General features: G+C 47.2%; 1 protein-coding gene across 1 annotated transcript; it reads right to left on the bottom strand.

Moving 5' to 3' along the window:
• Positions 1–815: 815 nt before the first annotated feature.
• Positions 816–7,530, bottom strand: cldn18 (claudin 18). The gene is made up of 5 exons (XM_048988712.1): positions 7,311–7,530; positions 2,511–2,675; positions 1,746–1,890; positions 1,556–1,666; positions 816–1,383 (listed from the first exon to the last, which is right to left on the bottom strand). The coding sequence occupies exons 1-5, from the start codon at positions 7,528–7,530 to the stop codon at positions 1,287–1,289; spliced, it is 738 nt and encodes a 245-aa protein (XP_048844669.1). The 3' UTR covers positions 816–1,286.
• Between the last annotated feature and the right edge of the window lie 17,304 nt (positions 7,531–24,834).

Below are 24,834 nucleotides of genomic sequence, written 5' to 3'. Positions count from 1 at the left end.
AACTGATTCGGTTTCGACCGAACGGATTTCGGACGGATAAATGCTTGTAGGAGTGAAATCGTAATTATAAGACGCATATTCGAGCGGTTAAGCCGGAGCGATATGGAGGCGATAAGAAAGCTACTCATTGTTTTGCTTTATTGCTTGTTGCTGCGGAAGCGTCAGAGAGTCAGAGTGGGAGCCTGAGAGTGCGAAAGCGGCAGCGAGTCAGAGTAAGACCCTGAGAGTGCGAAAGCGTCAGAGAGTCAGAGTGAGAGAATGTAAAGCGTCAGAGAGTCAGAGTAAGACCCCGAGAGTGCGAAAGCGTCAGAGAGTCAGAGTAAGACCCCGAGAGTGCGAAAGCATCAGAGAGTCAGAGTAAGACCCCGAGAGTGCGAAAGCGTCAGAGAGTCAGAGTGGGAGCCTGAGAGTGTGAAAGCGTCAGAGTCAGAGTGGGAGCCTGAGAGTGCAAAAGCGGCAGCGAGTCAGAGTGAGAGAATGTAAAGCCTCAGAGAGTCAGAGTAAGACCCCGAGAGTGCGAAAGCGTCAGCGAGTCAGAGTGGGAGCCTGAGAGTGCAAAAGCGGCAGCGAGTCAGAGTGAGAGAATGTAAAGCGTCAGAGAGTCAGAGTAAGACCCTGACAGTGTTAGTGAGACTCATCATAAAAGAGAATTAGTATCTCAGTGAATGTATATAATGGAAGCTGTTTTTTTCTCATTTAAGTAAAGAAGTAACAGGGTCCATTAGTTTCCCAGTTGAAAGATGACAGTGATACGTAAATTTACTTTCCTTCGTCAGTACATGACTCTGTCACCTCACTCTCAAGGTTTGTAAGACAGCTTCATTTACTTAGTGGGTTATTTTAGTCCCAGTTATTCATACAGCCATAAGAAGGCAAACCACCGTAACTGCATATTTTATTAAAATTGAATTATAAATTAAATCCGGTAGTTCTTTATCGGATTTCAGTTATAAGTAATGAAGTAATTCTTTAGCTGGCTGCAAATTCATTACAGAGTTTGTTAAAATATTCATAATTCATTACAAATAGGCAATAGATGAAAACATACATTTTTGTAAAACCAGCTTATATACAGTCTTACTGTTAATATGGCAAATACAGTGAAATGATAAAATAAAATTCGACCAAACAAATAAGTACTCATATAAAAATGCTCATATATAATGTAGGATGCTATATCTGTGACAGCATTTTGACAGCAAAACACTACTTTGTAACCACTAATATATTGATTTGACGAGAAAAATGCTAATAAGAAAAAAATCAATCAATTCAAACTTCAGTGCTTAAACGAAATGCTTTTCCCGCCTGTCATCTTCAGCCCTGGAGTCCTCGTACACGCGCTGGTTCTGGGGCGGGGCCTTGTACGCTACAGCATTATAGCTACAGGAGAATACGGAAAATCGCAAATCTCAAGTAGTTCAAAGAATTCTTACAATTTGATTCATAGCAGCTATTATCAAATATCAGATTCGACAGTACCACGTCTGGCATATTCTGCGGCATTACAGCTTATTCACATAACTTGTGAAATGGGAAGACGTTGCAAACGTACCGTGACTTTTCTGGCATTAACCCTTTAAATGCCAGGCACTTCAGAACGCCGCCGAGCAGCAGCACAGCCCCTCCCACCCAGGCTACAAAAAGGGCGGGCCCAAAGGTGTACCTAAAGGAAACCAGGACCGGGTCAGACGGGCGTGTTTCCGGTGTCAAGCTTGTGTGTGCAGGGAGCATAAGCCGCTCACCTGGGGGCGAGGTTTCCTCCCATGCCCATCCCTTCCATTCCTCCCATTCCTCCCATTCCGCCCATCTGGGGGTTGTACGTGGACATCATGAAGCTGCTCACTATCTGGTTGGCGTAGACCGAGGCCCCGCTGATCCCACAGATCCCTGAGGGGAAAAGCTTTGGCTTATTAAAAGGAGTCATGGCTGCCTTCATACCGAATCAAATTCATGTATTTGCCAATAGATACTGTTAGAACACAGAAGGTCCATTGTTTGTTTTATAGGAATACTCTCACGTGGCTTATTTAAGCCTGATTGGTACAAAATTACAGGATGCCAGCCGTTCGGCTACACACCATACTTTGACCTCACAACCTGTATGGAGAGCGCTGTGGCTCTGCCTGTGTTTGCAGTGAACCAGCCCGACACACACACACACACCACAGAGATATGAATCACAGGCAAGCTAGGAAATTGCCTCGCACAGTTTTGTATAGTGTACATCTAGGAAACATGCATGAAAAATCTAGTAATCTTTTTCTTTGCTCCAATATTGCTGGTAAATAGCAAAAATGTTAACGCAGTGAGACTGGATGTAGCAGAAGGTGTAAATATGAGGAGTGTATTAACGTCTCTAACATACGATATATATCTAAAATATTAAGATAACATTTTAACAAGTATAATGCACATTTAAATGTTCTGAAGTACACTGCACTATATTTACAGTATAGTACTGGTGTCATTATCGAATGGCTGCGTTATGAAGTCAGAGGCGGGCGCACCGGCGACGATGAACATGATGCCCGCCGTGAGGGTCATGTTGGCCTTGACGCCGTCCTCCATGGTGCCCATGCGGATGCACTTCAGGGAGCAGATAGAGATGAGGACGCCAATGGCACCCAGGACGATGCCCACGATCATCAAGGCCCTTACCGCCTGGAAGGTACCTGCCGTCGGGGGGGACAAAGCCAAGCCATTGTTTGCTTTTCAATGGCCGCTCAAGGTACCATGAGATAACGATGCAAAACATTAAATACATTATATATATATATATATATATATATATATATATATATATATATATATATATAATGTATTCACTATAGTAATAATGCATGTAAATAAATAATAAAAGCATTATTAATAGCATAATGTATATATTAGTACAGAAATATACCTGATATATGCTATACATTACATACATTACACTTAGTATTAAAGTATGTTTATTTTTATTGAACAACAGCATAAATATTAAAATCGGAAATATACCGTATGCTTTGCTTCAATTTGATTTCAACAAAAATAATTATTTTGCTTCTAAATGATCACTCGAAAAAACATCGAGCCCGTCCCTCATGTGCACATTCACAGACCATTCTGGCCGGTCACGTACTTAAAATACTGGAAAACACATGCTGATGTATTGCATTTAGCATCAACATTATTGTAGATTTGGTTTGCGACATAGAAATTCACCAGTTAGATAAACAGACTTCTTGAGATCCACATGTTGAATAAAAGTATTACAGCTTAAATCATAGTCATATTTATATAATTAATCAACACTAAGTAACAAAACATGGAAAATGAGTAATATCATATATATAATCCAGTCATGAATTGTAAGTATGCTCAGGTCGTCTGCTCCATCGGCCCTGATTAATTTGGCCTGAATTAGCATGTTTTACCCCGTTTGCTAAGTACCGGTAAGTGTGGGTTCGACCTCCCCCTTACCTGGCAGCCCAAGGATGGTGTAGAATGGCCGGCATTGAGTGGACCCGTAGGCGGACCCCACACACGATTGCCACAGTCCAGAGAAGGTGTACACACTGGTCACCAGCGTGAAGGAACGGTCCTGTACTCGCCACATGTCCAGAGCGCAGGCAGCGCAGATCAAAAATAGCCCCAGAGTCGAAAACATGAACCCAATTAACTGGATCATGGTGGCGGCCATTTTGCCTCGTGGTCTGACAGAGACTGTGGCCTCCCCAGTTGCGCCGCGGTGATGCACTCTTGAAATGGAGGCCAACGCTACATTACTTATCGCTAACTCATGAGCTAACACAGCTTATCTTGTGTTTGCTCCTGAGTGTTGCCCCGGTTTCGAGAATCGGTCATTGTTACCTGTTTCATGTCCTGTTAGTACTTTATGCGGCAACATGATTATTAACTACAGCTAAATTCAGAAAACTGACATGCAGAAGTTAGGGTTTTGTTGCGTAAATGGAAAAGAAATTATTTTTTTTGTATATGCAGAGGAGGAGCTGCTTCAGAGAAGTAAATATGCATAACATATACACAATTTGGACAAAAGTATTGGGATTCTACTGAATACTGGTGTTTCATTCCATGGTCAACTGTAAGTGGTATTAAAGCAAAGTGGAAGCATTTAGTAACAACAGAAATTCAGCTGCAAAGTGGCAGATCACGTAAAGTAACAGAGCGAGGTGGCCGAGTGCTGAGGGGCAAGGTGTACAAAAGTCACCAATGATCTGGTAACTCAAAACTGTGCGCCGGGACCTTCAAGCAATGGGCGTCCGTGGCTGAGCGGCTGCATGCAAGCCTCACGTCACCAAGAACAATGCCAAGTATCGGATAGAGTTGTGTAAAGCACGCCGTCACTGGACTCTGGGGCAGTGGAAACGTGTTCTGTGGAGTGAGGAACCACGCTTCTCTGTCTGACAGTCTGATAGACTGGTAGATGCCAGGAGAACGTTACCTGCCTGACTGCACTGTGCCAGCTGTAAAGTTTGGAGTAGGAGGGATAATGGTGTGGGGATGTTTGTCAGGGGTTGGGCTTGGCCCCTTAGTCCCAGTGAAGGGAGCTATTAATGCTTCAGCATGCCAAGATGTTTTGGATAATTTTATGTTTACAACTTTGGAGGACAGTTTGGGGAAGGAAGGTCCTTTTCTGTTCCAGCACCTTGACCTCAATACTATCAAACATCTTTGGGATGAACAAGAACTGAGATTGTGAGCCAGGCCTTCACATCCAACATCACTGTCTGACCTCACGAATGCTCTTCTGGACGAATGGAAAAAGAATCCCACAGACACACTCCAAAATCTGGTGGAAAGCCCCCCCAGAAGAGTGGCAGCTGTTATAGCTGCAAAGGGGGGGACCAACTCCATGTTGATGCCTATGGGTTTAGAATGGGGTGTCATAAAGGTTATGTAGTAATGGCCAAGTGTCCCAATATTTTTGTCTATATTGTGTTTTCCAATCCAGCGTTTCCCTGCCTGGGGGAAGCAAAAATGTGGACCGTCTGTGGGCCCCCAATGAAAGGGGTGGGAAAAACTGATTTATATCTATATATAAAACATTATGAAATGCCAATTTCTGGCTATTAAAATAATATCATTCCACACAATAACCCAGTAGCCTAAAGGGCCTTGTCAACAACAGCTTGGTGTGAGTCAGGCGCCGGAGCTAAGCAGAGCTTACAGTACATTCATGTTAGTTTCACCGCTTTGTCATCAGGGGCTGGGAAAGCTGGTGTGTAACCTGTCAGGAGGGGCCAGTGACAAAGAGAAAATGGATATGAGTCTGAAAGGTAAACATGGTTGGTTTTGCTGATACTTCGATAAGGCAGCTTTGACTTGAGTTTGAAAGGGCAGCGTCCAGTTGTGATGTGTGCCGGGAAATTCATGAAGCAACCCGCCCCAGAGAAATACCCGCTTCTTTAAGTCGTACGTTTGTCAAACTGACCCTACCATGAACTCTCCAAAACTCATGGTTTGTGAGCACATCAGCCTGCTGAGGACGTTTGGTTTCGTCACGTCTCTCCCGCTTGTGGTTCTTCAAACCCTCTCGACCCTGCTGACTTTCGAAAGGGGGCAGCGTTCTTTTGGGGATTCCTTAACGCTGGCAGTCAGTCCCTTTACGTCCCCACTCTGTTCCCGTTTGAATGGACGTGGTCAGTAAAGATGTTGTTCATCGCCCAACCTTCTGTCTTGTGGTTTCCAGCAAGAGACAGATTCATGCAGACCAACATAGCTTGATGATGTAATAAATGATCATGATCTGTTTCATGTCGCGCCACAAAACCATTTAAAGAATTTTAAAACCTAACGTACAGAAATTACACTTCGTGACCAATGGCTTTTGTGACCTGACCTGAAACTGGCAAATAACAGGAATTAGATTTAAAGAACCATCATGCGTACATCTGCAATGTAGCGACATCGTCCGTTTAGACAGCAAACGAGAAGTTGACACGAGAGAGAGAGCAAACGTGGGAATGACACCGAACCTCGAATGGAGAAGTTTGTGCTCGCAGATTAAATACGGATTCAGGGGACGGGAAAAGGAGACAAAGGCTAACGATAAGAGAAGCTGTTGAACATTTCGCCGTACTAATGTAAAAAACTGCAGCTCAGAAACTGGTTTAAGCGGGAAACTACGTGAATGCCCCATCACAAGCTTATATCATATATGTTACACATTATACATGTTACATATTTAATATTTTCTAATTAAAATGGAGATAAAGGAGAGGTGCTTTATCTTCATTGATATGTGTATGTGTGTCTCTATGTGTAACTAAGAATATAATATAATTGCTAAATACATGTACATATGTGTGTTTATGTTTTATGCACTTAATATTTTAATGTTAATATTTTATATTTCACATAATTTTTAATTGGTTGTTTTTCTTGTCTTTCCAGGCATCACAATCATTTTTCTTAATTATAATTTGGAGATTTTTATTAAAATATGCAAGTAACTAAAATTCTTGCTTTTACTTTGTGCTGTGTGAAATGTTTAATTTTGTAACATTACAAATATTTAGGGTAAAAGTAATGTCGTTTTATCGATGGGCTGGCCCCCCGTCCTGGATTGTTCCCTGCCTCGTGCCCATTGCGTCCGGGATAGGCTCCGGACTCCCCGCGACCCAAAAGCATAAGCGGTTTGGAAGATGGGTGGATGGTAATGTTGTTTTATATGTCATAATATTCTGTGAAACTTGATACAAATTCAAATACTGGAAACACCAAATCTTCAGTCAAAAATCCCTACAGTTGCTACAACATAAAAATTCTGTGATCTTACTTTTATTACCCGTTTGATAAACCTGGCGTCCTTAAACACAATCTAATATCGGACCACACGGATCCTTTTCTGATGCGAATACATCCTGTAACTGATTCCAGATACTTTCTGATTGCCTCTTCAGGGGGAATTAAAGAATTTAGGAGATCGCGGAAACAGGGTGACCTGCGACATCGGCCCCGGTAAAAAGATCCCTGCTCGAAATGTTACATTATTCAGCCAGTCATATCGCTGCGCGATTTCACAGCGTGGTGCGAATCCTATTAAGGATAAAAGCACATTTTGAAATAACTGCTATCCAGTCAGATTTTTAAGGCGACTCCCTAGATTGTGAAACGTATTTTAACACACCTCCCCCTGCAAATATAACAGGGGTTATTTATTGTGAGGATTTTACGATTCATCCACTCAATCATCCAAGGAAAACCCACGTTTCCTAATAGCGGTGACCCCACATTTGGCAAGTCAGCACACATGAGCCCTACCCCCCCCCCGCATCGAGCGGCATTGGCCCAGAACCCACCTGGGAGCCCGAGGATGGTGTAGAACGCCCGGCACTCTGTGAAACCCGAGGTTTCCACTACACAGGTCTGCCACAAGCCCTTGTAGGTGTAGACGGAGGTGACCACGTCACCCTCGCGGTCCTGACTGCTCCAGTTGTTCATGCCCGTGGCGGCGATGACGGCGATCACCCCGAGCAGGCCCAGGATGAAGCCGGAGGTCTGGATCATGGTGGAGGCCATTGTCCCTGAGGTGTGCGTCTCCGATACGGTTGAGCTCCTGTGTGTCAGGCAAACCAGGATTCTAAGCCCACACCAGAATTGAGTTTGGGTGTTTTGGCAGGACGGGTTGACGTCGGTGACTCAGAGGGGGGGCGGGAGGGGGCGGGTCAGTCACGTGTTCTTCTGGGCGCTTACCATGTCCCTCGCATGGAGACCGGTCTGCCTGGTACCTGCAGGAGGGCGGCGAACGTCCCACCGAGGACTTGAGCAAATAGCTGTGAGTGCTGTGGTGTCCACTCCTACACCACCCTGCTCTGGGGGGGGGGGGTCACACTACCTAAGAAAAAATGTCTATGTACGCTACTCTGAACTAGCTGGTTGGGAGTAAAAATCTATTCAGGCCCCTAACGATTGGCTGATGGTGGTTTCACCTACGTCACGTCAGCCCACAGCGCAGGGAGGCCTAATCAGTTACCCGATGGATTAATACTCTGATAATATTCTCTTAAAACAAACAGAGGCACTGCCACAGTTTGCCTGCTTCCGTACTGAGAATGGCTGCTCTGTGGAGGCACTGGGGCTGAGTGGAATGGAGACAGGGGTGTTGGTGCCAGGAGTTAGCACATAGCTAAAGGCCATTAATGGGGCTCGCTGATTCATACAGTTTTTCGGGTTCCTCACTCCTTTTCAACCCCCCTACCCCAAACACTGCCCCCTACTGATGACCCCAAGACCACACCCAGTTCAAATTCACACACCTGCTTGTTTCCCAGACTGCTTGCTTCCCAGAGTCCCAAGTCTGAGCATTGGAACCAGCTTTTTCAAACATCCGTGGGCAGCAGTCACAGCCTACTGTCGTCCTATTTTCCACCGGCTACTCAGATTTTATTGTGAAACTTTTCAGCTCATATATGCTATATAAAAGTCTTTTGTCTTTATTCGAATTTGTTTTGATTCATTTAGCCCTGATAATATTTTGGCTGCTTAATAATATAATGCAAAATAACAAGAACTAACCACTATTTGTGTCTGACATGAAAGCTACCAAATAAAAAATCAGTTTTTTTTGCTAGTCTTTAACTCACCACTAGAGGGCATCGTTACATAATAAATGCTGTCACAACAATAACACCATACCGTCTAAGATGCATTACCAACGACTCTAAGTAAAAAAAAATTAACGTAATATGTTTTATTACCCATTTTATTCGGTTTCTGGGCCAGAATCATACCCTCTTCTGAAAGCATGTAAGATAATAGCACACCTAACCTTTTGTATAAAGTGCGTGATCCCACAAATCAAGACGGGTCTGATCCAGATCCGGGCCAAATGTTGTTCAGAAAATGCTGCAGATCCGTAAACTGGATCTGGCCTGGTGTCGTTTTACACGACAGACCAATAATGGTCCGAATCTGCTTTCTGGATTAGAAACAGACGAGAGCCATATCTGGGCCAGACCGACACTGAATGTTACCAAATCTGGTTCGTATCTGAACCAGATTCAAAAGTTGAATTCAGATCCAGTGAGTGGCTCAGTGGGCTAAGTCTCTCTGCCTGTGAGCTGGAGGTCACCGGTTCGAGCCCCAGCCGCAGTGGTAACATTCAGTGTGAATCTGGCCAACACACGGCCCTTATCTTTCTCAAATCCAGGAAGTGGATCCGGACCAGTTTCGGTCTGTTGTGCAAAAAGACATCAGGCCAGATCTGGTTTCTGTGGTGATTTCTGAATAACATTTGGCTTGAATCCGGATCAAACTCTTCTTGCTATTTGGGATGTGCTCTGTGTTCCCACGGGGGTCACTGGGGGGGAAACATAACTGGTCATAACTCCTCTTTGCTTCAAGTAAAAGAACAGAAGGGGCCTGACTCACTTCAGGGCACTCCAATGTTTCATACATTGCAAGAAGAAGCAGTAGATCTTATTAGCTGTAAAACTGATAAAACTGGGTACTGGACAAGGAACCTAATTCTCACAAGTCAGTGCCCCCTGAAAGGGTGACCTCTTGGGCCCATCGAAGGATGACCTTTTTGGGCCTGCAGGATTGGTCTGTCTAGACGAGGCCTGTCTACTTCTGGAACACGTCATTTCACTTTTAGGACGCCCATCTGTAATGTCTCCCTGGGGGTCTGGCCTCTTTTGGCTTAGCTGCTTGGTGTTTTCTATGCTGTACGACTTGTGACAGAAACTCTTCCTGCTTCTTCTGACAAACAGTCACATGACTGGCTAATGGCCACCCCCAGTGCGAGCGGGCATTGATTTATGTCCCAGTTTGTACCTCTCAATGAACCAACTGCACCGAGACCGAGTTTTGGATGGAGCAACTCCTCACCTGGTCTGAGAGGGAGGGGGGGGGGAGTCTCAGGGCCAGAACCGAGAGTTTGACAGCCCCCACCCACCCGGGACGTCTCGACGATGGGGAAGGGTGCAAACAGGTACCCCTAATTGGCCACATGATACACATCTCTCCCCCTTCTCCATCACTGTCGCTGTCTGGAGAGATGACACCCCCCCCCCCCCCCCCCCCCAAAAAAAAAGGGCTGTGGCATAACGTCGGCTTTGCGTTGCCGCGATGGATGGAAACTTCAAACGGTCGCCGGAGTGATTAACCAATCGGGCGTCGGCAGCGGCGGATTGACGGAGTGGCCGCGTCAGCGGCTGACGGCCGCGCATCCGTCATGCATTCAGCGGTGAGATCTAAATTAGGGAGCCAATTAACTCCGCTAATAGCTCTCTCCACTTTAATCTGGGAGACAATGAGGACTGAGGAGGATCCTTATTAAAGGCTCCAGCAGCACAATATCCTCTTTATGTGACAATTTAGCGGGCCCTCACTCACGGGCTTGTTTTCACTTCAATTAGACCTCCTCTTTCAATGATTAACTGCCTATAATTATTTTTCAATTAAGGCTTTGATCTTGTGTACTGCTTGCTGGCTCTGGGAGAAACAGGGATGGTCGAGACGAGTTTTTACAGAAGGGGTGTGAGAGCGGGGGAGGGCAAGAAAAAAGTTTTGTGGCATTTCGAGGGACAACCCCTCTCCTCAAACCACCGCCCCCGCCTTAATTTTTACCTCACGGCTGTGCTTCTATCCCATCCAGGGGGGTGGCTGCATGGATTAGGAAATCGAACGTCTGAACATGCCGGGTTCAAGGCCCAGCTGTCAGCTCCAGGTGTGTATGGGGTTTATTCTGAACTGTTCCCATAAACTTCACATGGTACCAAACTGTCAAGTGAGGGCAAAATACATCAAACGGTGACTTAAGTGGCCAGTCAAGGCCGTTCACAGGATTTCTTTCTCTCCTTTTCTTGATTTTTATGGTTCCTTGACTTTTACCATTCTTTGAATGGTAAAGATGGTGGCACAGGAGGTAGTGCTCTCGTTCGGCAACTGGAGGGTTGCAGGTTCAAGCCCTGGTCAAAGTGTCCTTGAGCAAGACACTGAACCCCAAATTGCTCCTGGTGAGCAGGATGGCACCTTGCATGGCAGCCTCCGCCACCGGTGTGTGAATGAGTGTGTGGATGGGTGAATGTGAGGCATGAAATGTAAAGTGCTTTGAGTACTTGTAGGAGTAGAAAAGCGCTATATAAATGCAGTCCATTTGCAGTCCATTTGTGAAACTGGAGGGGGAATGCTGTTACAGGACATCGCAGAGCTGTTACATGCTGTTACAGGACATCGTTACAGGACATCGCAGAGCTGTTACATGCTGTTAAGGGACATCGTTCAGTGTAACACAGGGCTGCACTGTTGGCGTGATAAAATACTGTAAGATACTTCCAGATATGAAGCACGCGACTATACTGAAACCTAAAAACGATACGCGTCGGCAAGATGATACTGCTCCACGCACGCGGCAGCTCGGAGTTCACCCTGTCATATGGGAAGCATTCAGAGCTTTCCTAATTCTAGTTTTGAGCTCTGAGTCCTGTCGTGGATTTTCTTGTGGGACGTCCTGGCTGTTTGGACCCCTGAGAGACTTGTGACATCACAGCGTCCCGCAGGACTAAAACCCAAGATGGTTCCCTGATGGAGTGACAGTGTGTGAGATTTCGGTTCGAGGGGAGGATTAAGCTCCGTGTCGCGTTTCAGGTAGATGGGGATATGAGAAGGAGATGGTGACTAGGGGGACACTTTCTGGGGTGAAAGGTATCCCCCCCCCCCCCCCAGACAGCACACAAACACAGCAGCACCCTAATCACTCTGAGAGTGACCCTGCGGGAGAGAGTGATCAAAGTGGAGGAGAAAAGGACACATCAGGTTAATTATCTCAGCGAACAGAGGGATTAGAGACAATTGCTTTTGGGGTGGGGTGGGGGGGTGTCAGGTAATGTGATCGGGTATGCCGCCCCCCCAGACCCAGTACGCCGTGCAAGACTTTTTGGAAAGACCCAGTTTGGGTCCTTGCTGACTTTGGTGCAGAAAGGTGGGAACCGGAGAGAGAACTGTGCCCCCACCCCACTACACACACAAACCCACAAACCCCCTGGGTCTGACCGGACTGACAGGTCCCTGTGTGTACCTGCCTTCTGGGTCTGCAGGGCCTGTTTCCTGGGCACACGGGGAGGTCTGTGGGAACAGGGCGTGGTGGAGGAGAGTCGCGATAGGCATGATGCGCCTAGACGGGCCGAGGGCTTCCTACCTTTACCGCCGCCCGACCCAGAGGGCCCAGGGAGAGGGGGGCGGAGCTGCAGGGAGGACATGCTGAAGACCAGCAAGAGCTGGATAGACAGCAAACACGGGAAACTGCACGTACATTGCAGTCAATTAATGAGCGGCGAGCCATTAGGTGTCCGATCAGAGAAGCCTGGAAGGGCACTTCAGAAACACTTTGTGAAGCTGATTTCTGCCACTTCTGACAGAATAAATGAATAAATTAAAGACTGTGAATCCTAATAAAAAGTTTGCTTCTAAGAGGTTTCTTGTAAGCCGGCACTGCCCTGCTCTCACGGGTTTCACTGCAAACACCCCCTTCCATACCAAGCTTCACCACCCAATGTCACTTTCTCTCAGACAGGGGGCTAGTGCCCCCCCAGACGATGGCCCCCGGGCGGCCAGCTTTGTGGCCTGTAACACAGACCGGCCCCCGGCTGTAATTAAAACTCCTTAAACACTGCTGGTGTTTAAAACGGCAGAAGCTCCATCCCTTAAGGTGTCTGAAGTCCCATCGTTCTGGAGTCTATATACTGAGCTGCAAACGCAGTGCGGCCGACCTCCCGCAACCCCCCCCCCCCCACACACACACACACACACACACACACACACACACACACACCGCCGCTGCACCGAGTCAGAGCCGAGGAAGAAGAGCGGGACGGAAAAATAATAACAGCGACCTCTCTTAGATCCCGGGAAGCGAGCAGGAGGAGAAAAAAAATCATGAAACATTATGGCTTTGTGGGATATGAAATAAAAAATGAAAGCGGGCGGGTGGGAGCGGGTGGGGGGGGATGAATTGTGCCAGAGACATTTAGTGTGACCCCCTCCCTCGTCCATCCATCAGAAAGGCCCCCTCATTATTCTAACTAGCAGCCTCTTTTCTTCGCCCCCCGCGCCGCATCAGCAGCAATCTGCATGCCAATTATCGGCGGGACCCCCTGATACCTCCGGCCCGAAAATGATCTGTCAAGGCGGAGAGAAAAGGGATCTGGAAAAAAAACCCAAGCGCCGTGCAGTTAGGCTCCTATCTCAAACCCCCCCCCTGCATATTCCTTCGTGACCCCCCCCCCCCCCTTCCCGATACACGGAACCTTTCTCTCGGCTCTCTGTGTGCTGGTGACAGCCCTCCCCCCACCACCACCACCCCAGAAAATTAATCTATGGAAAGTGAAGGAAAAATTAAAAGTGTGGCCATGCGGCGATCCCAGACGCTCCGGAGGGCATGGGAAGCGGAGACGGGGTAATTGCCGGGGAGAGCGGGCGCCGGGTAACAAAGGGGACACGCTCTGTGAATGTTAGTCTAAGGGCACGGGCACTGGGGGGCTGGTGGCGTCCTCCCTGTCCTCCTTCCGTTCCAGTCAGCAGACTCCCCAATAGGGGGCGCCTGTCGCTCTGCCCCCAAACCGACACACAACTGGGTGAGACATTCACTTAATTAATCTGTTTTTGTGCACCGTAAGGTCGTAGGGTCATATCTCTTGGGAGGGTTCAAGTCCTGCTGAACTGTTAATAACAACTTTTTAATTGTTTATTTCCCAAGTCCCAGTGGCAGACCCGGGGGATAACGCCCCCCGCTGTCAGAGTTGACACAGCTACTTGGGAACTTGTGTGTTGGGATTTTTAAAATCGGGGAAACTGTCCTTCACAAGAATCCTGCTCCGAAGGATTGGGTTCCTGAGCCTCCTTTTATGCTGTGTGTGTGTGTGTGTGTGTGTGTGTGTGAGAGAGCCTGGATTAAGCATGAAGAGGCCCTAGGCGCCTTAAATCCTCTCTCTTTCATTGTTTCCCACCCATTTCTGCATCCACCCCCCTACCCCCCCGAGAAGGAGGACAGACAGCCGCACTCGTGTTCCATCCGGCGAGCTGGTTGACTCAGAACTGCGAGAACCGCCAGCGAATTATGAGGAAAGGAAAGAAGAGGGAAAGCAGCTTGGACGGCTCACTGCAGAACTGCAGCACGTGGCCATTAGCAGAAAGACGAACGCTTTCCTCTTTAAGTCCTTTGCTAATCTTGGTCAGGATTATAGCCCCCATCCAGAACATAAACACGGTCAAACTCTACAGGCCGTTCAGAGCAGACAGTCATGTCTTTAGACCGCAAGAGGCACCTAACGTGCCCAGGAGAAACCCACAGGCCGCGGGGAGATCCTAAGAATGTCATAGTTCCGGGGAGAACCGGAGAACGTCTCAGTTCCCAGCACTTACACCACTCCAGTGCTTGATTACACTGGTGAAAGTTCACCATGGGTCAGATTTTACTAAGAGGAGAAAAACTTTTATAACTTAAGTGCTACTGAGTTGAGCTTTTAATTAGTGTGAAATGTTAGTTAGCACTGTTAGAACCTCACAGACTTCAACATAAATTCACTTAACTCTCTTTTCAGATTGCTGGGGGAAGTCACTCAGCAAGGAAGTGGTTTTATTTCATTTTGTTGCATTTTGTTTTCCCCGGTAATTCATGGCAGCCGTTGAATGAGGACAGCTACCCGACGTTAGCTAAACGCCTCGAATTAAAGGAGTCAAATGCGGAAGAAAGTTTGGAAACAGGTGCGGTCAGTCGGCGGGTTGGTAAAGAGCCGATAAATTTGATTTGCCGTCCACTGTTAACTTGATAAAGGCTCCGGGTACTGGGCGGACTCGTGTCTAACTGGCTGTGACATTAAACGCTCGAAGAGCAAAATGGAAATAAAGAAGCAATAAGAAGCAATCATGAACAACGCCTCCCCCCACCCCTCCTGGGTCGAGGCGCGCATTACGCAGAAGCGGGCGCCGTGGTTACACGTACTTTTTAATGCATTCTGGGAAGAGGAGCCGTGCTGTTTCTCGATGGTGGTCCCGAACCTGGATCCATCAGACTGCTGGACCCCGAGGTCCCAATTAAGAATCCTGGCGTGGAACCAGAACTTAGTCAATTACACCTCCCCGCCTGAATGGACAGATGAAACGCACCTCCCAACCCCCCCTGGACAGGGGAAGGGGGCAGGGAGGTGGAGATCGTTCCAGAACGGGGGGAGGTCTGTGTTGCGGCCGAGTGGCCGGTGTCAGGAGGTGAGAACCCAGCTCCATTCTGGTGGATTACTGAGACGGAGGGTCCGGCTGATGTGTTAATTGGGAAGTCGGCTTTCCAATTAATTTCCTCCTAGCCTGAGGTTAGGTTTGCACCAGTAGCTGCCGAGATGACTTCCTCTAGCACAGGGGGGTGGGGGGTGCAGACATGGGCCGCCGCTGCTGATGAGGAGCTCAGCAAAGGGAGCGTAATCTCAGTCCGGCGCCGTGCTTGGCCTCGCGTTTAACGTGGAGAGGACACCCACGAGAGGCGAAGGTGGCCGTCGCACTGACCGTATCGAGGATCCCTCCGTACAAACGGGCCGATAAATCGCTCTTACCTCCGACTTAAATCCCTTTCTCCTGCTGTACGGTGGGATAACATCCTGCTTCTTGGAAAGACCCACAGATCCACGCAAGCTGACGGTCTGCGGGGGATTAGGCTGCGGGTCTCATACTGGTCTGATGCTGGGTTCCATTACAAGTCCAGGATTTTAGCTGCTGGTGCTAATGGTGAGACTGGCTTGAGCTTTTGGATAAAGGTCACAGAAATGGTGCAGGTGGCGCATTTTCATGGACCCCAAGTTCGTAGAAGAGGTTGCCATAGAAACCTCACGTTTTACCGTTTATCCAAACTTGCCTATGGAGCCGATATCTCAGAATTCAGTGTCATACCGTTGCAAGTTTTCCGACGTGTCTGTTTTATCTTTCAGACTCGATGCCAAGTCTTCAGTCTTTTTCCCCTGGATGGGCATCAAACTCCCCAGGAAAGAACATGGACTTGGGAGGTTAGAGATCTGGATGTATAGACAGGGCACATTGGGCTTCAAGCAAACATCTTAGTCACCTGCATTTGCACAGAGGGAGAAGGGCAAAAAGTCAGAGGAATTCGGGGAAGTGGGAAACACCACTAGTAACACTACAAGTAACAGTATTACTAGCAACATTACAAGTAACATTACTAAATACTAAATACCCTTTTGCACTCTACTACTTCCAGTTAATTTTTATACAACTGTTTACAAAATGACTAGCTGTATGTTACTATAATTCATTTATTTTATATTTTGTGTCGTACGCCTTCTAGATCTCTCCCAAATCTGGATTCTTTTGGTGGATAGTTGTTTTGTTTCTTTTTTTTTTTAAAAAAAAGCAAATTAAAATCTGCGGGCTAATGTGTCAGCCAATAATGAAATAAGAATCTCGACACCTTCACCCATTGAAATGCAAACGAGACCCCCCCCCCCCCCCCGCCGCTACCACGGCAATTCATCATAAAAGCCGGTGCGTTTTCACTTAATATACATGAGGTGCCATGAATTATCACCAGCCTCGTTATTATAACAAACCTATCAAAATAAATGCAGTAAAGGGTCAAGTGTATTATTTTTGCTTGCGTCACTCTCGTGGATCATCTAAATTGGCTGGGAGACTCACTTTGAACTCGCGTAAATGCACAGTTGCCCAGACTATGCATCCCTCTCTCTCTCCTTTCTTTCCACCTTGTTTGCCTGCTTTTAAATAGGGGTCCACAATGCAAGTGAGAAAGAGAGAAAGAGAGAGAGAGAGAGAGAAACCCACTGGTCGCACATGAAGACGGGCTATTTCAGGTCTTGCATTCATCTCTGCCAGCAGAGTACCCGGACCTCTGCCTTTCTTCCATCCATCTCCACTGTGGGCCCAATTCCACTCCCCATTTGCATCTCCACTTTTGCTGATACAGGAAATCGCGGCGCTTCTTGATGGCCCCTCACACAGTGACGTTCTGAACCACTGGATATTAAGTGAAGTTTAGCCACTCATTTTTTTAACTGAGCAGCCAGTTTAGGCTTTTGACCCATCATAACATGACTGACAGGTATCCTTTCACCAGGCTGAGGAAAAAAAAAAAAAAAAAAAAGTTACATCTCATAAAATTATAAACCGAGAATCAGGGCTGGAGCCAAGAGCATGACCTGTGTTCTGAGTTGCTTTGTGGGTTCTCTGTGACCTTTGAGTCTGGAACACTCCATTGGTTACGTCTGAGCACCGAGCTGTATGGGGTTCCACTGGGTCTTAGTGGTTTAAGTAGGCCAAGGAGTTTTGGTTGGCCTTGCAGGAGCACTTCACTGGGACCTGGATTATTCTGAGGAAGGGAGACACACAAAGCCTCCAATCAACACATTTAGACAGAGTCACATGACCCAGAGTGGGCACTGGTAGAAGCTGGCTCTGTGGCAGGCTTGGGAGGAAAATGTCTGCAAAGCATTCTGGGAAGCAAGCATTCTGGTCTTCATGAGGAATCAAAGTCAATACTGAGAGAACTGGGGTCAAATTCATGCTACATTTTTTCATTTTCATGCCGTCTTCCGCTTTGTATGAGTGCGTTAAAGGGAGGCGTAAAACTTCTCACGAAAGAAACAAACAGGTACGGGGCTTCCCTGCAAAGATGACAAATCGATTTTGGTTGAACAAACAGTTGCCTCCAAAACACAGCAATCTGACGTGACGATAAACCCCGTCGGCGTTTGTCTTGTTTACGTGACGCGAAACAGGTCGTCACGCAAAATAGGGAGAAACGGCACACTAGTGCGAAAAACCTCGATTTCCATTCCGGGAGGCAGCTTGGGTCACGCTTGCGTTTTCACGGCCTTCGCCCGCGTCTTTCGGAGCGTTAATGCTAACGACGTCTTCAAATGGGCCACTAATGGATGGTGTTCGTCTGAAACCGGGACGGGGGGGGGAGGTGTCCCCGGGGTCTTGTGCCCCCGAGTGAGGAGTGAAGGCTGTCATGTTTGTCTACCGTGGTTTGTGTTCCCCCTTAATGCATAATTTATATAACATTTACCCAGGCCAGTACAATGTCATTAGATTATATGGGAATTTCTGAAAGTTCCCTGTGGGACTCCAGGATAAATTCATATGCAGGGTCATAAATTAGAGCCAGCACAACATATACCGGTTACCAGTTCTCGACCTCAACTTGTTTTTCCTGTAAAAAAAAACAGAAATTAAATGATACGGTGATGAGAGGCCAAGGTTTATAAATCCAATTGATAGCACAAGAGAGGCCAAGTTCACCATTGTGTTTACAGTCTTCATACAGTGACATAAATCAATTAATATACCTATCTGTCCATATCTACCTTTGACAGCGTGTGACGGCACAGGCAGGAACCACAGTGATGAGCCACTAGCAGCTTCAAGAAAAAGCTGCTACATACAACTACAAAGAACCATCAACAGACAGACCTAGAACAGACACTTAAATACACGCAGAAACTCAATGCAAACAAGGGACAGGTGAGAACCATAACTTAATTAGCCAATCAGCAAGGCACAGGGCGATAAGAAACAGGTGGTATACATTACAATTAACAAGCACAGGAAGCTAGAGGCCATTAAACTCAGAGGCTCACGACACTAGTCATAAATACAAGAACAGAATTAGACCAGGGAAAAAACGCAAGGAACTAACTGGAAAATACTCACTTTCTCACGAGATTGTAAAATAAATGTTAAACCAAAGAAACCAACTAGTTAGCTAGTTGAGGCTGGTCTCTGGTCAGCCTTGAACCCACAACGAAAAGGGGAACAAGACTAGAAGCCAATCACTTAGTTTGTTAAGCCATGCAGCAGCTTGGAGAGGTAGCACACACACACTCGGGGCTAAGAAGCTAAATAAACAGAGGAAGGGAACAGGGTGGTCTGTCTGTCTGTCTATCTATCTATCTGTCTAATCAGTGACCTCTGATCTGTGCCTGGCGACACCCAGCTGATGTTACGCTAACCCAATCAGCAGGGACTGCATAGCCGTTGGATTCCAGCAGGTGGTGCCGGTGAGGGGCTGAGTGGGCAGCCTTCAGAGGGGCTGCGACCTCCAGTGCGGCTCCTTCCCCAAGGCTGTGTAGATGGATGCTGGCCGGACCCTGGTTAGCGGGAGTCTCACTGGCACATGGATAGCTACAGGGAGTGCACGCACCCCGATTCCCCTTTTCCATGCAGGTGCCGGTGCTGATTAAAACGTTGGCACCATATTCTGATTTACAATCCAGGACCCAGGCTTCTCAATTAATGTGCACGGGCCAGACGGGCAGGGGGAGGGCAGGGGGAGGGCACACGGCAGCCTGATCCTGCTCACAACTGATTCTCCTGACAATTAGCGGTAATTTGATTCCTGTTAACTCAGCCTTGAGGCTCCACATGGCGGAACTGTTGTCCCTTTCCGCGCGTTGTCCCCCCAACCGATTTGTTTATCGCAGCTACACTTTACATACAACTTGATTTGCCCCCCCCCCACTCCCCAGTTGGACAGCTGCAGCTAACAAATCATAGCATTTAGCCATGTTAGCGTTTGCGCAGTCTCGCAATGTCACAATGCCTTGCAATGTTAAACACCTGTATAAGGCCTCACTCACTTAAAAAGGGATGGCTAAAGCTTCCGGCACCTTCTAAATCTTCTGTGACGGGCAACAAACAATACAGGACCTCCAGTGCCTTTTAAATATGCAGATTTAGGGGCTGCAGGTGGCCATTAAGGACACAAACTCATAGCCCGAAGGTTACGGATTCTCGGGAGGGGATCTGCTGTTGTACCCTTGAGTGAGGTTCCGCACTCAAATTGCAGCAGTAAAAATATTCCGCTGTTTAAATGGGCAAATTTGTAAGTGACTTTGAAAAAAAAAAAATCACCTAAGCAATTAGAAATAATAAAAAAAAATCACCGTGGCTTCAGTGTGAAAATGTTTCTCTCAGCTGCTCAACTTTCCTTCTGCTGTCTTTCCCTCCTGAGAAATTAATTTTCAAAGACAGACAGAGCTAGGATTTGAGATTCGGCTGTAAGCCCCACAGAAATGGGGCAGCGGCAATTTCTGACTATTCTCTGCAGCCATAATGTTTCCCTCCTTATTTGACAGTGTTGCATCATTTTTTTTTCTGGCCGGACTAATTTCCTTTCAGACCCTTAAAGAAAAGCCCTTTTGAAATATTCCGGCGGCTCTATACGCCGCATAAAATGTATCATATTATGTGTCCTTAAAAGCGCATTATTCTATTCTCTGCACCGCTGCGAGTTAAGTTTCTGGTTATTATTCACAGTTAAACAAATATGTTAAGAAGAGGAAGGATTTTGCCGGGAAATAAAACTCTTCCACCCACGAGCGGTTCACTTCGGCGAAGCTCGAACAATCGCTCCCACAATCCTCTGCTTAACGCCTCAGAGCCGCATAAATGAGGGGGTGAAGCACGCAAGCCTAAGCCTCTCCGCTTCTCCCGATCTAAAGGTTTCCTTGATGCTTCATGAATGCCGGATACCAGCGGCAGATCCAGTTGTCACTCCGGATTCACATTACAATGATTCGGGAACAATGCCACCGGGTGATTCTCGCAGACACACACGTGCGCGTGTATGCGCGCCACCTCGCAGTCACCGTGCACATTCCTGCGCTGAGGTGCCAGATTAGGATCCTAAGGAGCGGAAGCGTGATGTGACTTCGGAGGGATGCAGATCCACGCAGACTGTGAGCTGTCCGTTCGTTGCGCATAAGTTTGGATTATCTCTTGTTACTGGTTCCGGTACCTGTTGAGGATACATGAGCTGTAACCTCATGGTCATGGTGTTTATTACCTCCAGCTTCTGAGATGGCTCACAAGTACCCGCAGATTGCCAGCTTCCCCTCATGACCCGTCGGAGTAACTCCAACCAAAGCCTTGATCACTCCTTCCTGAAGTGGAGGTTGACAGCACCGAATAGTTTGATTTAATTATAAACATGTAATAATTGACATGCATCCAAATTCTAACCCCTTAATTCAGTCGGGGTCACCTGGCCCCCCATGACCCCCCAGGGGACATACAGTACAGTGCTCACAGAAAGTCTTGGGACGTTTTACTTAATTCAGTAGAACTATTGCACATTTATCGCTTTTATAGCAAAATCATTGCTTTACTCTTTTGTTTACAAATAATATATATCACCTTTGAAACAAGCAGTAGTTTTAAATACAATATTCATTTCAAGTAGTAATAAACTGAAACCCAAATTATACTTTAAAAATTGTAAAAATTGACAAGTAGACTCTTCTTAAGTAGTGACATCTTTGCAAAAATGCCCAAAATCTGTGTTTAGTTTAGTTTTGGCAGCCAATGACTATAATTGAAATCAATAGCAAGATGGAAAGAACAGAACTGATGGTCTGTGTAGAAGGCATGTGCAAATACATTAAGCATTGTTTGTCAATGGGCCTTTGGTACGAAACCAACAACTCTGTTACAGTATTAAGCAAGTGTGAACTTTTTGCCAGCACTGCATGCTAACCCAAGGTAGAGACAATGAGGACGTAGACAGATAGAGGAAGGGGTAAGCGTGACCCCCAACCCGGGTGGTATGAGGCCACAACGCCCCCCTGAGCTGTCATGTTATTAAAGGTATACGGTATTATTACGTACATACAGGTAAAGCACAAACAGTTGTTTATTTGTCCTGTTTTGTTCACACAGCTGGATTATCGTGCACATTAAACGTGTTTGGCTCATGATTCGTTTGGCTCATGATTCGTTTGGCTCATGATTCGTTTGGCTCATGATTCGTTTGGCTCACACATGACAACCTGTTTTATTAATGTTCAAGGATCACCTGGGGTGATCGATCCTTTTTGGAAAGGATGACAAGTGGCTTGCGACATAGATAATTAAATACCGATTACTTATCATCTAGGGTCCTTAAAGTCCTTTTGGAGCCGTGCAGTAAGACTCCAAAGGGGAGTAACATCGAGATACAGTCATACCTGGAGAAAGTTCGACCGAGCTGCCGAAATGAACCGCTTCTGAAAGTTTGATGTCTGACGCAAGTTTTATTTCCAAAGAGAGCAAAGACCTGGATATGGGGCAACAGAAGGTAAAAGATAAAATAGAAGATTCAAGTTTCAGTGGGAGATGGAAGAGGAAAGAGAATAGGCAAACAGTGCAGCATGACGCAGCACAACATGACACTTTTAATCATGTGACCACACAAGGCGGAATTGGAAAAAAATCACCAGACCTCACCAAGGATTAAAAACTTTTACATACAAGAAAATACACATGACAACAGGCGTGATGCACCAGAAGGAAGTTGCTATGAAGAGCTGGATACAAATCGAAGGAAATAATGGATTGTTGTGTATTACAAATGAAGGGGTGTGTGTATTTTAGCGTTAAACTGTCCTAATAATTTTTTAGTTTAGCCCATTGAGCACTTCTTGGATACTAGCAGAATGTGTCAGTGCATTAGCGCAGGAAAAGTCGCCGCGCTGCAGTCCCGAGTCTGCGAGACACTGACGCAACTAATTGAAATAATTGAAACGCACATCACGCAAAACAATGCGGAGTGATAAACCAAAGTTGTTTGTTTCTTTCTGCTGCAAGACTTGGCAATTCCAGGTAACTTTATTTAAATGTTTAATGGCACGTGTTAGTGGAACTCCAGGCCATCACCGCACCAGACACCCACGTACAGACCGACGTCAGTCCCTACACGTAGGAAATGTTAATTTATTTAGCAAGTGGTTTTACCCAGAGTGACATATAACTGAGAAAGTGGGGTCAGGTCGTCCCCAAATGGAGGTTGAGGGTCTTCCTGAAATGCCCAACGGTGAAACCACTTTGCCAGCCATGGGATTTGAACCAGTAACTTTCTGACCACGACCATAGCATCCCAACTCACAGAGCCACCCCTGATATACAACTTGTAATTCCTTTATTTTGAGTCTCCCGTACCACATCAATATCAGAGTCAATGGCGTACTCCATCAAGCGGGTTTAGACCATGCCCCGGTTCTGCCCATTTGGTTTGAAGCCCCCAACCTTTTCTCGGGCACGTTGGGTTGGATGGGTTCTCTTCCAGGCACTTTGAAGAATATGACAGTTGACGGAGGAGGCTCAATAAGATTGGGCCACGTTACAGAGTGTTTGTTACCACGGTGATGGAAACGTGTCTTCGCGATTCTCCCGCCTGGTCAAGATCCCATCAACCCCTGCGTGGCTCCAGCTGGGCAGCTGTGGGGGGGGGGGGGGGACCTTCACCTGGGCTGAGGGTGGGCAAAGGAAGTGGGCAATCACCAGATGTCTGGGGAATCCCGGATAGTGGCTCTGGTCACTGCAGACTGGGACTGGCAGGCAGATTCCAGAGGTGGGGGGCCTGATGATGCCTTTCCCACGCTTCCTGATTCAGCCCGCTGCCCGTCTCTCCCCCTCCGCTGCCGGTTCCGTACGCGAGATCGCTCCTGGGATAAGGGGCTGATCCATAGGCCCGATTAAAGCCGGCGATTTCTCATGGCGCTTCATTACAATGCACTATTTAGGCGCTTAGCAGAAGCTCTCACATCAAAGCCTCCCGCTCTTGCCCATTTATACAGACAGATATTCCAGCTCCACCCTCACAGACCCTGCTGAGTCTTTAAATGTCAGCCTCCCCCCTTCCCCCGGCCCGTTCCTGGGTGAGTACGACACCGTATACCGCCGCCCTGCTGGCAGGGTTCATCTGCCCCGGTCGTGCCTCCGCTTTCTCTCCCTCCCGACACTCTTCCTTTCCCTGCACCCCGTGCTTCGCTCAGCAAAGCCAGCTCCCGGGAATCACTGGGACAACATCAGGAATGTCAGAGCTGCCCGCCCAGGGCATCGGAGCTGCTCTGTTGGCTGCTTTGGGGGAGGGGGGGGGGGGATGGGGTAGGGTTGCAGTTTCCCGATTCGGCCACTAGTGGGCACTGCAGCCAAACAGTTCCGGCAGCGCGTGTGCGTGAGTGTGCGCCTGCGCCGTGGCAACGCTAAGGCAAGCGGGCCCGGCACTGATAAAGCCAAACTACCCAAGGTTGCATCAGATAAAGGGGAGAACGCACTCCATAGGGTGTGCAGATTCCAAAACATCCATTATCTGTTCCGATTCATTCCTGACTGCTAAATATTTTTGACGGCAAATCCTCCCACAGGGCCAACAACCTCTTGCCTCTCCTTCACACTCTGTGTCCTTGTGTCCCTGTTTACTGTTTCAGAAAAAGGCGCGGGTGGGGGTTGGTGGGGGGTGGGTATGTCTTGTCTGGGTGACGCTTTCAAACGGTAAGCAATTTCGCAAGAAGACAAAAAAAAATCAATCTTCCACACCCGACTCCGTCTGCACAGGACACAAAAAAACAAAGATAGAAACATCTTAGAAAGAATCCGTACGGTCTGCATCGTCTTTTTTTCTGCCGTCCATCATTCCCTAGGTGTCAAAGAGAAAACTCCAGTGGGATGAAAAGAGTTCCCTTTCACCTGTGTTAACACTGAAAATACAACTGCTTACACGCATGAAGCGTCTACACTTATTTCTGCTCATACACGAACAACGCGCTTTGTTTCTCTTTTATCGCCACGTGAACATGTTTGAGCTGCATTTCTTGCGAATATAATGGTTTATGTGAGACCGTCGAGCGAAGCGGGAGGCAAAGCCGGAGTGTCTTGTTTTAAAAAGCAGGATTAACGCGCGCTGAACGGCAATCCGCACATAATCTGTCCGCGGTTTCGCCAGCCCTCGAGAGGAGAGTCGCGAACAACGCGCTGTGTGGCTCCATTCTCCGATGAAAGACTGAGTCGTTTCACCGGGAGGAAGCGGCAGAGAAAGGGCCCCTG

This window comes from Brienomyrus brachyistius, chromosome 21 (genome assembly GCF_023856365.1).
Source record: "Brienomyrus brachyistius isolate T26 chromosome 21, BBRACH_0.4, whole genome shotgun sequence".
Lineage (NCBI taxonomy): Eukaryota > Metazoa > Chordata > Actinopteri > Osteoglossiformes > Mormyridae > Brienomyrus > Brienomyrus brachyistius.
This window is presented reverse-complemented; position numbering and strand designations above follow the sequence as displayed.

Bases quoted from the DNA above. Each gene is read 5' to 3' on its own strand.
- cldn18 (XM_048988712.1), bottom strand. From the start codon at position 7,530: ATGGCCTCCACCATGATCCAGACCTCCGGCTTCATCCTGGGCCTGCTC. The intron at 2,676-7,310 runs GTGGGTTCTGGG...CCCCGACGGCAG, and splicing joins CACCATCCTCGGGCTCCCAG to GTACCTTCCAGGCGGTAAGG. The intron at 1,384-1,555 runs GTACGTTTGCAA...ATTCTCCTGTAG, and splicing joins TTAATGCCAGAAAAGTCACG to CTATAATGCTGTAGCGTACA.